Genomic DNA, 16322 nt, shown 5'->3' with positions numbered 1-16322 from the left:
TGACTTATGTCTTGAATACAAAAATTATAGGAAACTTGAAATAGGCTACTCTTGTTTCTCATATTTCTCTATACTATGGAAGGATTTGTGTTGATGGCTTTTGCTAGTAAATAAATTCAGTATCAGATTAAAAAGCAAAATTACATTGTTTCCAGTGCTTTTTCTCTTTGGTAAATTAAAGTGTAGCTCATGCATGAGGCCCAATAGGTTGAAAGCCCATCTCTTCCTTAGTGGCAGTTTTAGAAACTGGTATTCAGGTTTGGCTTTTAAGTACATTTTATGGTTCATATGCATCTATGTTTGATCATTTAGGAAAAACAATTTTTTAAAACATTGATGAGAGTGTGTGCCTATGATCCCAGCACTCAGGAGTTAGAGGTGGGAGGTTATACATTCAAGGCCAGCCTGGTCTGTCTGGTGAATTCTAAGCCAATCAGAACTACAAAAGTAGACTGTCCATTGGGGGGGGGGGGCAAAGCCATGCAATGGTGGTGCATACCTTTAATCCCAGCACTTGGGAGGCAAAGGCATCTGGATCTCTGAGTTCTGAGTTCGAGTCCAGCCTGGTCTACAAAGTGAGTTCCAGGACAGCCAGGGCTACACAGAGAAACCCTGTCTCAAAACCTAAAAGAAAACAAACAAAAAAAAGAGTGGAGGTAAAGTAGCAGAGAAATGTAGGCTTTTATTTCTTAATCTCCAGAATTGGCAATCATGTTAATAGATATTAAATGATGTTGGTTGGTATAGCAATACTCGCAGTTGATATATCGCTGGCTTTCATTAAATGGCTTATCCTAGTGGTTTCATTGTAGGCCTTCAAACATTGTAAGAAAACTGAGGTTATCGACATCCTGACATTATAATTGTAAGTGCTAAATTAGACACGAGTGAAGAATAGAAATCTTATTAAGAATCATGGTTCCAAAGTTGAAAGACTAAGTTCTCAGGGGCTGGAAAAAAAATGGCCTACAGGATAAAAATGTTGCAGAACCCGATGGCCTGAGTTCAGTCCTCAGATCTCAGATTTAAAACAAAGGAGAAGAGAGAGGCTACACACACAGCTGTCCTCTGACCTCCACATGGGCACTTAACTTGCTTTGCAGATAAGTAGTTATTTTCTCAAAGATTTTTACAAAAATAACATCTGATTAATGTCAGTGTACTTGAGCAAGACCACATTGTATCCTTTCTAATACTTTGTGTTCCTGTGTGGGTGCATGGGTGTCAGTGTGTGTCATGCATGAGTTTGCCAGTGGGCACTGAGCTACACTGTTAGCATCTAGTAATGAGGTTGTTTATTTATTGTTGATGATGGTTAGTTCATTGATTGGCTGATTAGTTGGTTGGTATGTTGGAGACCTGATCTAGTGATGTAGCTAGCCCAAGTTGGCCTCAACTTGTGATCCCTCTACCTCAGCTTCCCAACTCCTGGGAAGGTGTGTGATTCAACGCCCAGCTTCTAAATCTTTCTAAAGTGCTTAGTAGTTCAGAGTTGTACACTCTGAATTCCAGATGCAGGATTCTCTGAATCCTTCACTGATACCTTTGAACTTGTTTAAAACATTATAATGTTTCATGTTTAGTGGGCAGCTATCAGTGTGCCTCTCAGAATCCTCCAGCTTCTGGTTCAGTTCTGGCCAGAGGAGGAGAGAGTCTTGAGCAGTGCTCGCCTGTTTCCTTATCACTGGCTTTAATGGAGACCCAAGGCTGATAAGAGTGTGGACTGTGGTTACCACTGAGCCAAAGATGGGTGTACAGGGCTATACCTTGGTTTAATGCATCATGTGCCACATGGTCTTCTGCTCTGCATCCTTACTGAACTGCACTTCTTTCTTTCAGGAGAGAGCTTTGCTGAGTTCCGATCCACAGGAACCGATGATGGCTTCACTGACTTCAAGACCGCCGATAGTGTGTCACCCCTAGAGCCACCCACAAAAGACACTTTTCCATCAGCTTTTGCCTCAGGAGCTGCACAGCAGACACAGACACAGGTGAAAACCCCTCTGAACTTAGAAGACCTAGATATGTTCTCCTCAGTGGATTGCAGTGGCGAGAAACAGGTGCCCTTTTCAGCTACATTTAGCACAGCAAAGTCAGTTTCCACTCGACCTCAGCCAGCGGGCTCTGCAGCAGCCTCAGCAGCACTGGCATCCACTAAAACTTCTAGTTTGGCAGATGATTTTGGAGAGTTCAACCTCTTTGGGGAATATTCCAACCCTGCATCTGCTGGGGAGCAGGACGACTTTGCAGATTTTATGGCTTTCGGTAACAGCTCCATTTCATCTGAGCCAAAAGCAGGTGACAAGTATGAAGCCCTCAGGGAGGAAGTGAGTCCCGGCCCCTTGTCCAGCAGCACTGTGGAAGGGGCACAGCACCCACCTGCTGCAGCAACCAAGTATGATGTCTTCAAACAGCTGTCCCTAGAGGGCACTGGGCTGGCCATGGAGGAGTTCAAAGAGAACACTTCTTCCACCAAGAGTGACGATGACTTTGCCGACTTCCACTCCAGTAAATTCTCATCCACGAGCTCAGACAAATCCCTGGGAGAGAAAGCTGTGGCTTTCAGACATGCCAAAGAAGACTCCTCCTCGGTGAAGTCTTTAGACCTCCCCTCCATCGGTGGCAGCAGTGTTGGCAAGGAGGACTCTGAAGATGCACTTTCTGTTCAATTTGACATGAAATTGGCTGATGTGGGAGGAGATCTTAAGCATGTCATGTCTGATAGCTCTTTGGATTTACCAACAGTTAGTGGCCAGCATCCTCCTGCCGCAGGTGAGGAATTGGTGAGATTGCTCTGGTGATGGTCATGTAGATATCAGAGAGGACTCTGGGTATTGTCTGACTGACAGACCAAGGCTCTGGCCTGTTACCTCCTCAGATCTCTAGGAAGAGCTAACCTGCAGTCATCTGCTTGAAGCAGTGTTAAACATGGTGTTACTGAAACCTTAACCTATGGGTACTCTGACAGCTCTGAAGCTTAGATTGGATAGCCAAGATATTTTTATTTTGACGCCAATACTCACTTGGTGTCAGAGGCCCATACGGACCCACTGCTCAGTGAACCCCACACAGCCAGAAGTTTTATAAAGAGTTTGGCAGTGTGTACAGTGTTTCTTCATTCCTGTGAGAGGGACAGCAGTGCCCGCCCTCCTCTTTTGTCTCCTCTTTGGTATATTAGAGTTGCTAAGACAGTGTTTGGTTGGTTTACAGAAACCGACTCTGACTAGGCCAAGAGAGTGAACGAACTCCCCGCACTTGTAGTTCAGCTTGCCAGCTCCCCTGAGAAGAGTGAAGAGGTCACTTAGGGATGCTCCGTGGGTCAGAGCCTGGCGGGGAGCAGACCTGTTTTCAGTGTTACAGTTTTGCAGTGTTACTGCCAGTATTAAGTTGTAATAACCCTGTAGATGATAGGCTAGGGTAGCTACTAACTTCTGATGTGTGAGAACCTCTTTCTAGAGAGCCCTCTTTAAACCCTGTGTGGCTTTACATGTAGCAGTTTATTCTCGGGTCCAACTTTGTGTCACAAGAACTAGATTCCCAAGTGTCCTAGTTTTTATTTTGTTTTGTTTTGTTTTCTTTTTTTGATATGTATATAGAAAGATAAACCTACTTTGTGGCCTTTAATAATGAGAACTATCTCGGTATTACTGTATTATTCTAGAAAATGTAGTGTGCACATGCAGGGTTCGTTTCTCTACCTGAGAGGGACAGGTAAGACACTGTACGTTTACAGACTCAGCAGACATTGTGAAATGCTGTAGAGTCCACAGATTTCAAACTGGCAATGGCACCCTTTGTTACTGGAATGTTGACAGTTTCTTATGCTGGGTTTGAATGGGACACAGTTAGCGATGATCCCCGTCCTGCCTGCTGCCGGCTGAGGACTTGCCTGGTGCAGCAGGCTGGCTCAGCTCCTGATGCCCATCACTAGTACTTTCTCCTTGTTTTCTTTTCATTTTTCATATTTTCCCCTTCAGTGTTGTTTGTTTGATAGGATGCTTTGTTATTTTTAATAAGAGCTGCGTGAGCCACAACACTTGGTTGCAAAGGGGCATTGTTTTTTAAACAACATTTGATTTTTATTTAAAAACAATTTCACAACATGTATACTAGCCTTTTGGACTCTGAAGTTATTAATTAGAGGCTATTTTTCTGAAAATGAATCTATATTCTTTCACAGTGCCAAACCACATCTTTGTGAAATGAGTTAATCCAAGTCTGGGATGTCTTTTTCCCACCTTTCATTTGGGAAAGGGAGGTTGGCTTTTGACTGAGTTCATTCCAATGGACCTGTTAAATAATCTGTGCTCGCTCACTCGCTCACTTGCTCGTGTTCTCTCTGTATGTTTGGAACATTCCCAGAATGGAACCTGTCATGTTGGAGACAGCTCTGTTCAAATGGAGGAGACCTTAAATGCAGATTGTTCCCTTCTGTTGTTCTGTAAACCTCCCTTGGGGGAGGAGCAGTACCCTTTCCTTCAGAGCGGTTGTTAAGATGGGTTGATGCCAACTGTCACGCCTATGTGTTGCTGAGCAAGACTGCAGATTGCTGCCTGAGTAAAATATTGGAGAGGTGAGCGCAGGCATTGCCTCAGTGCGCTGTGACTCTATTTTACCCTTTCGCTCACTGTGGAATCTATTGCTCTCTTAGTCTGAGACATCCTGGAGAAATAAGTGGGCCGATGGGGAAAAAAGAAAAGAAAAACGTGGATTGTTACTGTCTGTGACCGTAACCCTGCCTGGAAACCCTAACTTAACTCTGAAGGGGGTACTTCTCTAACCCGTGCTGTTAATTCTTTGTATGAAGGTAGATAGATATACTAATAACATTGCCTGGTTTCTCTCTGCATATCATTACATTTAACCCTTGAGTCCTTGCTGCATATCATTTCAAAGAGGCTGCTTTCCCACCCCCCTAAATTTACTCTCTCTGGCACAGCAGCATCTTGGTGTTTGGTCTTTAAGCTCCTTTGTCTGGCAGCAAGAGCTTGCTCTGATCTGTGACTTTCTCAGAGCCAGCAAGCCCTCTGGGGCTACTTGCCTGTGAAGTAGCTCTTTTTGACATGGAAAATCTTTGTATTTTAATCAGCGCCTTATTATTTTGGGCTGCTTTTCTGATGTCTTTTTTCAGTAGAGACACTTGTGTGTGAATGTGCCGTTGGGAACTTGCTTTATCCTCCTCTTCTGCAAGCACTGGCTGCATGCTTACTCTGACGCTTCCTTTCTAGCTCTTCTGTACTCTCTCCTGCGATCTGTAAGTCCTGTGCTAATAAACGATTCTTTGGCATATTTTGAAAGTGTGGGGATGTGTGTAATTTGTGTTTTTCAGTTAGACCAAAGAAATACCTGGCTGGTATCAAATTGAAGTCACAGTGTCCCTTGAAACTTTTTTTTTTTTTTTTTTTGGTTTTTGGGGGTTTTTTTTCCCCTCTTAAAAAAAAAAAAAAGCAGGGATACAATTTAACCTTTGCCCCTTGTAGACCCAGAAGTCCTTAATGTGGCCTAGAACTGAAGTGCAGCTTTAAGCTCTTGAGCTCAGTTGGTCACATGCTTTCGAGCATCGACAAATGCTTGTTTAATCTCGGCACCAAATAAATGAGTACATGCAGAAACATCTTCTTCACAGTCTTCAGCAATGCAAGACTAAAGCTTAGCTAGGAGCAAGACACACACCAGCGATCCCCTCGGCTCTCGTGAGGCCGAGAAAGGATTGTGAGTTCAAGATGAGCCAAGGATATATTGAAACAGTAAAACCAAAAAGCAAGCAAACAAGCCCCGAGAGAGTGGAAGGAGGTAACAGCAACTAGGCTGTCCTCCGACCTGTGCACCCGCACCTGGCACACGTGTGCCACACAGACTCGTCATACACATGACCATAATAAGTGCTGAAGCTAAAACAACCCACGGAACAAGAGAACTAAACTTTACACTGTTTCCATTCTTAAGAAAACATCTTTTGGCCTGACTCAGTGGTAGAGTATCTACAAAGCACAGGGGTTTTATCCCAGCGCTGCAGCCAATCAATCAATATATTAATTAACTAATGCAAATCTCAAAGACCAGTGAAAGTTAGCAGTGAGTATCCAAACTTGAAACTGCATGCTCCATTGTAGAGTGAAGCGAGAATGAGGAGCCGTGGGGACAGAATTCTTTTTCCGGTCACAAACCCAAAACACATAAAGATTTCAGGGAAAAGGCATTGATTTCAGTGCTTCCACTTTTTACACATGATTTGAAGATTTGGGGTTTGTTGTTGTTGTTGTTGTTTTTAAGAATTCCTGAAAATGGGAATTTTGAGTAGGATTCCAGAAGTCACTTTGATATGCCACCCAAGAAAAGAAAAAAGTTGTGTGTCAGGTGAAACTTACTCTCAGAAAAGCCAGGCCTTCCACTTGAGATGTGTATGTGTTGAAAGTTGAGGGAGGTTACCGTTAAAACCATGTACAAAGTGCTCTGCCTGTCAACCATCTGTGCTGCTAACAAACTGGGGAGAAAAGCCTCGAGCTAGAGACGCCAGCAGCCAGCTGCACTGCTCCCCCCAGGACGCTGCCCCCCACCAGGCCTTGGCTTCCTTTGTCAGTAGAGTCTCTGACGCCAGAGCAGTCTACTAGGTGCTTTAGCTCCCTGATGGGCAGAAGTGACTGTCCCTGTGTGTAACTGTCACTCCGTGGGCAGCTCATTGTGTCTAGACACTATATTATTTTTAGGGAGGTAGTTTTAGCAGCATAATAACACAATATCCTTTGTGTGTGTGTGTGCTTGCATTCTGTGGTCTAGGTTCCAATAACACTGTGGTTGTTTATCCTGATGCCAGGTAAGATATGGTTGGCTAATGCTTGTCTCTGTCAGGGCATGAGACATCCCACAAACATGTGGGTGTTCTCTGTTGCTGCTGTTAGAATCCATGCTGGCTATCAGAGGAAACAGGTGTGCTCACAGAGAACACTGGCAATGTCACACAAACTGTGCTAGCTTCTAAAATCATTGACGGACTTGGATGAGGAGGAGGAAAAGGAGGAGGAGTTGTTGTTGTTGTTGTTGTTGTTGTTGTTGTATGAGGAAGAGGAAAAGGAGGAGGAGTTGTTGTTGTTGTTGTTGTTGCTGTTGCTGTTGTTGTTTGAGACAGGGTTTCTCTGTGCAGCCCTGGCTGTCCTGGAATTCACTCTGTAGACCAGGCTGGCCTCGAACTCAGATCCACCTGCCTCTGCCTCCCAAGTGCTGGGATTAGACAGGTACCACCACCTGTCAGTTATTTTTTATGTATTCTTCTTTGGTTGGTTGGTTTGAGTCAAGGTCTCACTATGCTGCCTAGGTTAATCTTTTTTTTTTTTTAAGATTTATTTATTTATTATATGTAAATACACTGTGACTGTCTTCAGACACACCAGAAGAGGGCGTCAGATCTTGTTACGGGTGGTTGTGAGCCACCATGTGGTTGCTGGGATTTGAACTCATGACCTTCAGAAGAGTAGTCGGTGCTTTTACCCGTTGTGCCATCTCACCAGCCCGGTTAATCTTAAGCTTCTGAGTTTACGTTATACCCCTGCCTCAGAGTAGCTAGGACTACAGGCACATGTCGCCATGGCCTGCTATTTTTACTTATGTATGTTTATTTATTGCTGCTAAGCAAGTGTGGGGCGCCTGACTCGCCACTGAGGTACAATCTCGGCCCAGATTACTTTTTCTTATGAGTGGCTACTACTTAGTTCTATCATTTGAGAACTTTTGACAAATTGTTTGGGAAATGTCAGCCAGGTAACTCTGAGAACATAAGAGGGCCACACACCCAAGAGGCTCTACCTCCTAAGTCTGATCTCTCTCCCTTTTGATAGCCAGAAAGCCTTCATTGTATTTAACATCTTTTGTGCTCATTTGGTATCATTAGATTTCTATTATTTTTACTATTTTTAATTATATGTATGTGTGTGGGTTGTCTTATTTGAGTGCAGGTGCTACAGAGGCCAGAGGTATTGGATCCCCTAGAGCTGGAATTACACGCACTTGTGAGCTCCCTGGCCCGGATGCTGGGCCCTCTGGTAGAGCGAGCAGTGCATGCGCTGGGCCTCTGAGCCCTGTCTGTAGCCAGGGATTCCTGAGCCACCGTGGACAGTCTTACTGTCTCTTTGGCTTCTAGACTCCTCTGAGTTTAGTGTTCTCATGCTTGCAGCTTCTCTTTATTGAACTTAAAAGTGTCGACATAAAAACCAGAAGATGCTTACAGTGTGGATACAATTTAAACCACAGCATCACAGGAGTCAGTACAAACACAGAAAGGAAGGTTCCTGAACAGATTGGAAAACAGGACAGTGGTCAAACAGTGTTTGTAGCCTGTTGCACAGCGACATCACTTTTCCTGTTCTCTGCAGCAGTGCCTTCAGGACGTGTCAGGCTTAACAGAACACTGACCAGGCATTACAGTTAGTGGAGAATAGTCTCTAAGGGAGAACCGGGAGAAATGGAAATATGCAAATATTTCGTGGTTTGTGTTGATGAATGCAGGCTGGCCTAAGTCTGCATTGGGGCTCCCTCTTTGGGCCAGCAAATGTTGCTACTGCCATGCCAAACACTCCACAATAGTGGAATTGTACATATAAAGGAACGATTTTTTTTTTCTAAACTTCTTCCTTAAAAGTCAATAACTTGTTGTTTCTAAGGCAGAGATCCATGGCTTCAGAAAACATCCCTGGGGGAGAGTGGGGTGGGTGAGGGGGAGGTGTCTGGCCCTCTGTGTCCTGTGGTAGCAGCTTACATGCCTGGGAATACCTTGCTTTCATGTACAACACGCATCCAGAGTGAGTCTGAATAGAGGTTAGGGAGGAGCCCAATGGGGTTCACTGCCTGTAGGAGAAAAAGCCAGGCCTTGATATTGATCCATGATGGGAAGCGGATTGTACTGTTTATTCTCGTGCCCTTTGTCATAGTGAATTCCTGGTTGCAAACAAATCCGTGTGTGAAAGCACAGTTTGTATTCCCTAGCACCACCCAGGAGCCCGCTGGAGAATCAGAGATTCAGTAGTGATGCCTCCTTTTATTGTGGCCTTTTATTGTTTCCTTTTCTCTTTTTCTCTTGCAATTCTCAGAATCCGGCTATGACATCGCAAAGCCACCTCTAGTCACTTTGGTGATTACAGCATCCTGTGTCAGTTTTTTCCTAGCCAGGGCTCCTGTCCTTCATGCTAGAGGCCTTGTTATTTATTGGTTTTGGAATCTTTTTATACTGTATCGCTAAGCAAATAGGGAGCTATCAATACAAGAAAACGGGGTGTCTCCCTGTTTGCCCCTTACCTTCAGTGACTAATGTGCCAACTTTTTTTTTTAAAGATTTATTTATTATATGTAAGTACACTGTAGCTGTCTTCAGACACACCAGAAGAGGGTGACAGATCTCATTTCAGGTGGTTGTGAGCCACCATGTGGTTGGCTGGGATTTGAACTCTGGACCTTCGGAAGAGCAGTTGGGTGCTCTTACCCACTGAGCCATCTCACCAGCCCCTTGAGGGTAGGTCTTATGTAACTGTTTGCTTTTGGTTCTTCTGTAGTGGAAGCTTCAATGCTGACGGATTCAAATGAACGACTCTGTAGTAAATTACTTTTCACCCACTAGTAGCCAGTAAATAAGCCAGAGTGAATCCGTTCAGCTTCAAAGCTGCCCTCAGTGACTCCGGACACGTTTACTCTCTGGTTAATGCCTTTGTAGTTATAAAAAGTTGTAAAAGCTCTTTGGCTGAAGCAATCCAGATCGCTTAGAATGTCATGAGTCAGTCAGTCTTGATTAAAAAAAAACAAAAACAAAAGCAAAAGATAGACTTTCTTTTTTGTGGCATATTTGCACAAAAAAAAAAACAAAAAACAAAAAACGGTCTTTTTATTACCATAGCAACTTGTTTACAGTGTTTGAACCGGAGGTGTCTTTCCATAAGTTTATCTTTGGTCTGCAGAAAAAAAAAAATCACTACCCCTCTTTTAATAGATAAGATACTAGAGCCAGGTTCTGATATGGCTTCCCCAAAGAGCTTTCAGGAAGAGTCTAGTAGAAAACATATCTGCAGTGGAGCAGTCTGCTGAATGCACCCCTGACAAACCCCTGAGATGTCTCAGAGCATCTGCCTCCTGTTTGTGCCGCCCCTCATTTGGCCTGGACACCTAGATCTAGGTTGATCCTCACTACAGTGAGGGACTCAAAGAGTGCTTTGTCTAACAGCTTGCTTCATTCATTCTGAACTATAAACCTGTCACCCATATCACTTGTCCTTTATGTAAAGCCAAGCCACACATGAAGGGTGCAGTTTGTACTACAAAATTTTAAAGTCCATCATTTAGCAGAAGAGATCTGCTTTTTACTGGTTGACTGTAGCTGATATTTTTATTATTCATTTAATGCTCTTATCAGAGCCTAGGGAGCTATATGGAAGGATGGTGGGAAGCTGTGGAAATATCCAGAGCCCCACGCCTACTCTAAACTATGCCGTGCTATCGCTGGGAAGGGAGGAAAAGAGACTAATGTCATTTCACCCGATGACCATGGTGAAAGTCCAGGTCATAGAACTTTGGATTCCTTGTTGATTGTGTGTGTGTGTGTGTGTGTGTGTGTGTGTGTGTGTGTGTGTGTGTGTTTATCTAGGTGGTTGGCCTTCTCACCTCATACAGTAAGTAGAATGAAATAAGGTGCCTCTAGCCTGACCCAGTGCCCTACTGAATGGGGCTTCTCCACCCCACCCCACTCGTAGGCAGCTTTGCTGGTTTTGCTTTTTGAAAATGATCTGGAAAGCAAGGATGATGACTCAGGCCTGTAGTTCCAGCTACTAGGGAAAACTAAGGCAGGAGGATTTGAAGTTCAAGGTCAGCCTAGGCAAGTAAGTAAGAGCCTGTCTCAACAGAGTTAAAAGCAGAGCGCTGGAGATGTGGTCAATGGCCAGGCACTTGTCAACTGTGCTCACGGCCCCATTTCAATCCCCTGTATGACAGAAGGCAGGGAGGAAAAGGAAGTGAGCTTTTCCTAGGAACAGCCCTAAAATAATGAGTTGCCTTTTTATTTTTTTACTCAGAAGAAATTCAAGCTGTTACATGTGTTGCTCTCCAGGCACTGAGTGACCCTCCACACACATCATCCTCATAAATACATAGTCTCATCGCCACTTCATAGAGGAGCATACCAGGGCTCAGAAAATACACTTGAGGCTGAAACTGGCGGGTTGCCTGGAGCTCAAGGCCAGACTGAACTATAAGGCTAGTGCCCTGGGGTAAGAAAGGAAGTAGGTGGTAGAGACAAAGTTAGACCTGTTCAGACCAGAAAGATGCATTTGCTGTCTTCTACCACCTCATCATTCATTCATTCATTCATTCATTCATTCATTTTCTGAGACAGCCCTGACTGTCCTGGAACTCACTCTGTAGATCAGCCTGCCTCTTCCTCCCAAGAGCTGGGATGGAAGATTTGTACCCCCTCACCCAGCTTACTTATTTAAATGTATACAAACAAGATGGCGAGTCCTCTAGCCTAGAACATCTTCCTCTTACCTCTTCCCCTCTTCAGTGAGGATGAGGAGGGAGGCGCATTACTGAAGCAGAAACATTCCAGAAGGACCTCACGCTTTTCATTTGCTGGCCTGGAACTCGGAGAGACCCGTTCACCTCTGCCTCCTGGGATTGAGGTGTGCTCCACCACACCCAGGCCCCTTATTCTGTTTTGTTTGTTTGTTTGTTTGTTTGTTTGTTTGTTTGTTTTTCCCAAGACAGGGTTTCTCTGTATAGCCCTGGCTGTCCTGGAACTCACTTTGTAGACCAGGCTGGCCTCGAACTCAGAAATCCGCCTGCCTCTGCCTCCCAAGTGCTGGGATTAAAGGCGTGCGCCACCACCGCCTGGCTTATTCTGTTCTTTTAAGGACTAAAGTAGTTCAGGTTAATTTTGGTTTTTCCCATATTCCATCCCAGCAATCCAAACTGGTCAAAATAAAACTGAGGTAAGTGGCTGCTTGACTCTGTCTGTCTCTTTGCCTGACGCAGAAATTTCTAGTGATTTATTAAAAGTTAGTTAAGAAGGTGTTTACTTTGTGTTTTAAGAAACTAAATTTATAGTTTATCACATTTCCTGTAACTGTGCTTAAGAGAAACACTGTCCAGCACAGCATAGAGAAAGGAGATAGGTTTTAGATAAGAAATATGTAAGAATGTCTTCAAGCTTAAAAGGGAATACTTCATTACATGATCTGAGTCTTCTATCAAACAGTATGTGCGTGGCTGTATAACCTATCTCTATACTAATTTTTTATGCATAATGGAAAGGAGTTTGTTGTTGTTGTGTTATTTTTAGAAACAGGGTCTCTTTGTAGACCTGGCTGTCCTGGAACTCTACGTAGACCAGGTTGGCCTCAAACTCATGGGATCTGCCTTCCAAATGCTGAGACTAAAGATGTGTACCACCATGCCCAGCTAAAAGGACTGTTTGTAATCAACTAGAAATGCTAACTGAACCCCAGTAGGTTTCATAAAGATCAAATGTCACAGCCCAACTCCTTTAATTTTAGGACAAGCCCCGACTATAGCTTTTGCGGCATGGCATATGACTGATGAAATAGTCTAGGCATTTTGCCTGATTTAGGAGCTCACCTCTAACTATGGGACCGCACTTCCCTTTCAGATATAGAGGACTTAAGCTGTGCTGCTTCTGGAAGCTGTAGTAGCCATTTTACAGTGAGCACACTTACAAGCTGTGAATGCTCAGACAGGGGTGATGCACTTCATGGCAGAAAACTCTCTCCATTTGTCCTCTCAGCAGGAAGTAGGTCCTTTTCGGCCACCTCAAACCTTCACACGAAAGAGATCTCATTTGGCAGTTCTGAAAACATCACCATGTCATCTCTCTCCAAAGGATCGGCCTTGGCCAGTGAGGACGCTCTTCCAGAGACTGCCTTCCCAGCTTTTGCCAGCTTTAAAGACATGATGCCTCAGACCACTGAGCAGAAAGAGTATGAAAGCGGGGACTTCCAGGATTTCACCAGGCAGGACACGCCCATGGTGGACCGCAGCCAAGAAACCTCATGTCCAAGCCCAGCTTCCAGTGTGGCCTCGCACGAGACCCCCAAGGAGGCTGCAGACGACTTTGGAGAATTTCAAAGTGAAAAGCCCAAAATCAGCAAGTTTGACTTCTTAGTAGCTAATTCCCAGAGCAAAATGAAATCCAGTGAAGAAATGATCAAAAGTGAGCTGGCAACCTTTGACCTTTCTGTTCAAGGTAAGATTTTCTCCCTATGGGCTTCTTCCACTGAAATGATAGAAGTCCTTTCTGATGGTGACAATCAACTGTAATTCTAGCCTTCAGGAGGCCGAGGCAGAAGATCATGACTTTGAGGTCAGCCTGGGCTACATAATGAGGCATTATCTCAAAAACTAAAAAATAACTTAAAAGAGAAAGTACAGTAATGATGCTTTGCTTAGCAGGAAATAGATGCTCCAGCTTCTGAGAGCAGGGCCCTTCCCTGGAGCTGGAGTCCAATCACTATCCCTCCTGTCCCTCCTAATTGCTTCTTGAAGAAAGGACAAGCAGACCCTGTACTTTCTCTTCACCCTCATTTGCTTAGAAGTGTTCTGTATGTCAGATGTGGTGGCACACAGCTTTAATCCCAGCACTCAGGAGAAGCAGAGGCAGGAGGATCTCTGTGAATTCGAGGCCAGCCTGGTCTACATTCCAGTTCCAGAACTATACATATAGTGAGAGACCCTGCCTCAAAAAAAAAAAAAAAAGTATGCTATCTGATATAGCCAAATAATTGGATTTAATTGTTTCTGCTTTTACTCCCCAAGTTCAGCATGGCAGTGGGTTTGCAGTCAACCTATAGATCTGGGGTGTTTTTTGTTTCATTTGGCAGAGTCTCATGTAGCCCAGGCTGGCCTCAAACCCATTGTGTAGCAGAGAATAACTTGAGCACCTGATCCTCCTGCTGCCCCAACCTCCCAAGTACTCAAGGACTCCTAAGTGCTGGTGTGCACTGCCACGCCTGGCAACTGAATGCACATTTATTTGTGGATATGTACGGGCACACATGCCCAGTGTCTTAATCAGGGTTTCTAGTCCTGTACAAACATCATGACCAAGAAGCAAGTTGGGGAGGAGAGGGTGTATTCAGCTTACACTTCCACATTGCTGTTCATCACCAAAGGATGTCAGGACTGGAACTCAAGCAGGTCAGGAAGCAGGAGCTGATGCAGAGGCCATGGAGGGGTGTTTTTTACTGGCTTGCTTAGCTTGCTTTTTTTTTTTTTTTTTTTTTTTCTGAGATAGGGTTTCTCTGTATAGCCCTGGCTGTCCTGGAACTCACTTTGTAGACCAGGCTGGCCTCCTCAGAAATCTGCCTACCTCTGCCTCCCAAGTGCTAGGATCAAAGGCGTGTGCCACCACCACCTGGCGTCAGCTTGCTTTCTTATAGAACCCAAGACTGCCAGCCCAGGGATGGCACCACCCACAAGGAGCCCTCCCCCCTTGATCACTAATTGAGAAAATGCCTTACAGCTGGATCTCATGGAGGCATTTCCTCAGGGGAGGCTCCTTTCTCTGTGATAACTCCAGCTTGTGTCAAGTTGACACGGAACCAGCCAGTACACCAGGGCATGCATACAGAGATCAGAGGACAACTTTTCTCCTTCCATCACGTGGGTCCTGAGTTTGTCAGACTAGGCAGCAAGAGGCTTTACCTGCTGAGCCATCACACCCACTCATGCATTTTTAATGATCTGTTTGGGGCCTGAAGAGATGGCTCAGTGGTTAAGAGAAGTGTACAGAGAGAATCCCAAGTTCAGTTTGTAGCAACTGCCTGTAACCCTAGAGTCAAGAAGGGTCCTATACCTCTGCTCTCCATGTGTGCTTGCTTGCTTGCTTATTTAAAAATAAAATAAAGAGGCTAGAGAAGCGGCTTGGTGGTTAAGAGCACTTGTTCTTGCAGGGACACCAGCATCCACATGGTGGTTTACAGCCATTCATAATTCCAGTTTGAGGAAATCCAATGCCCTGACTTCTGTAGGCACCAAACATGCATGTAGCGCACATACATACATACAGGCAAGGCACTCACACATAAAATGAAATGACTAAATCTAATTAAAATTTTTTAATGAACTAAATACTTTTTAAAAATCCATCTGGGGCTGTAGAGATGGATCAGTGGTCAAGAACACGTGGCATGCTGGAGGTGGCACACTCCTTTACTCTCCACACTCAGGAGGCAAAGGCAGGCAGATCTCTGTGAGTTTGAGGCCAGTTTGGTCTGCAGAGTGGGCTCCAGGACAGTTACATATAAGATCCTATCTCAGAACAAAGAAAGAACATGGACTGCTCTTGCAGGGAACTTGAGTCTGGTTCCCAGCACCCACATCTGGCAGCCTGTAACTCCAGGTCCAGGAAGTCTGACACCTTTGTCCTCTGCGGGCACCTGTACACATACAGCACACATACATAATTAAAAGTCACAAGTATCTGTACTTTTTATAATATATTTATTTTTATTTTATGTGCATTGGTGTTTTGCCTATATGTCTATGTGTCAGATCCCCTGGAACTGGAATTACAAACAGTTCCAAGGTGCTGTGTGGGTGCTGGGAACTGAACCCAGGTACTTTGGAAGAGCAGCCAGTGCTCTTAACCGCTGAGCCAGCTCTCCAGCCCAAATCAGTACTTTTTTTTGTTTGTTTTTTTTTTGGTTGTTTTTTTGTTTTGTTTTGTTTTGTTTTGTTTTTTGTTTTTCAAGATCGGGTTTCTCTTTATAGCCCTGGCTGTCCTGGAACTCACTTTGTAGACCAGGCTGGCCTCGAACTCAGAAATCCGCCTGCCTCTGCCTCCCAAGTGCTGGGATCAAAGGAGTGCGCCACCACGCCTGGCTAAATCAGTACTTTCATAAAAAGCACTTGTTTTAATTGATCCTAAAGGTGATCCATCCCCGTTTTCTGGAGTCTCAGGTGCATCTTTCTCTAAATCCTGCTTCATTGCCACCCTCATTCCCTGTCTCTAAAGCTCTGAGTCTCACAGGAGAAAGGCAGCAGGCAAGGAGACACAAAGGTGCAAGCTTACAGCCACTGACAGGAAGGGCCTCGTGGCTCCTGGGCACCCATATTGACAATGGCACTTTGCAGCTAGACACCGGTGATTCAGTCCTTTTGTAGGAGTTTATCATCCTACTGATAGAGAAGAGGAGAAATGTTTTGGATCTTCTATTTCTGTTTGTGGTATCTGAAACACCCCTGTTCCCTGTGGCACATACAAGTTTGTACACACACATACACCTGCACACCCAGCAGTTAACTATGGCATGGAAATATGTAGTGTAGTGACAGAT

At 44.6% G+C, this 16322-nt stretch overlaps 1 protein-coding gene across 21 annotated transcripts in view; it reads left to right on the top strand.

The window, feature by feature from the left end:
* Synrg (synergin gamma) overlaps positions 1–16322 on the top strand; it is an 83192-nt gene that overhangs the window by 45134 nt on the left and 21736 nt on the right. For 8 of the 21 annotated variants that reach the window (XM_085829732.1, XM_085829731.1, XM_085829728.1 and 5 more), the window contains 2 exons: positions 1840–2772; positions 12869–13231. In XM_085829732.1, the coding sequence (XP_085685858.1) occupies positions 1840–2772; positions 12869–13231 (1296 nt within the window). Of the gene's footprint in view, positions 1–1839; positions 2773–12637; positions 13232–16322 lie in introns of all 21 variants that reach the window. The other 13 variants (XM_085829726.1, XM_085829714.1, XM_085829729.1 and 10 more) reach the window with 3 other exon arrangements.

Source organism: Mus caroli, unplaced genomic scaffold, assembly GCF_978045245.1.
Source record: "Mus caroli unplaced genomic scaffold, Mus_caroli_1 scaffold_13, whole genome shotgun sequence".
Taxonomy (NCBI): Eukaryota; Metazoa; Chordata; class Mammalia; order Rodentia; family Muridae; genus Mus; species Mus caroli.
The sequence above is the reverse complement of the archived record's forward strand: the minus strand, read 5'-3'. Positions and strand labels throughout refer to the sequence as shown.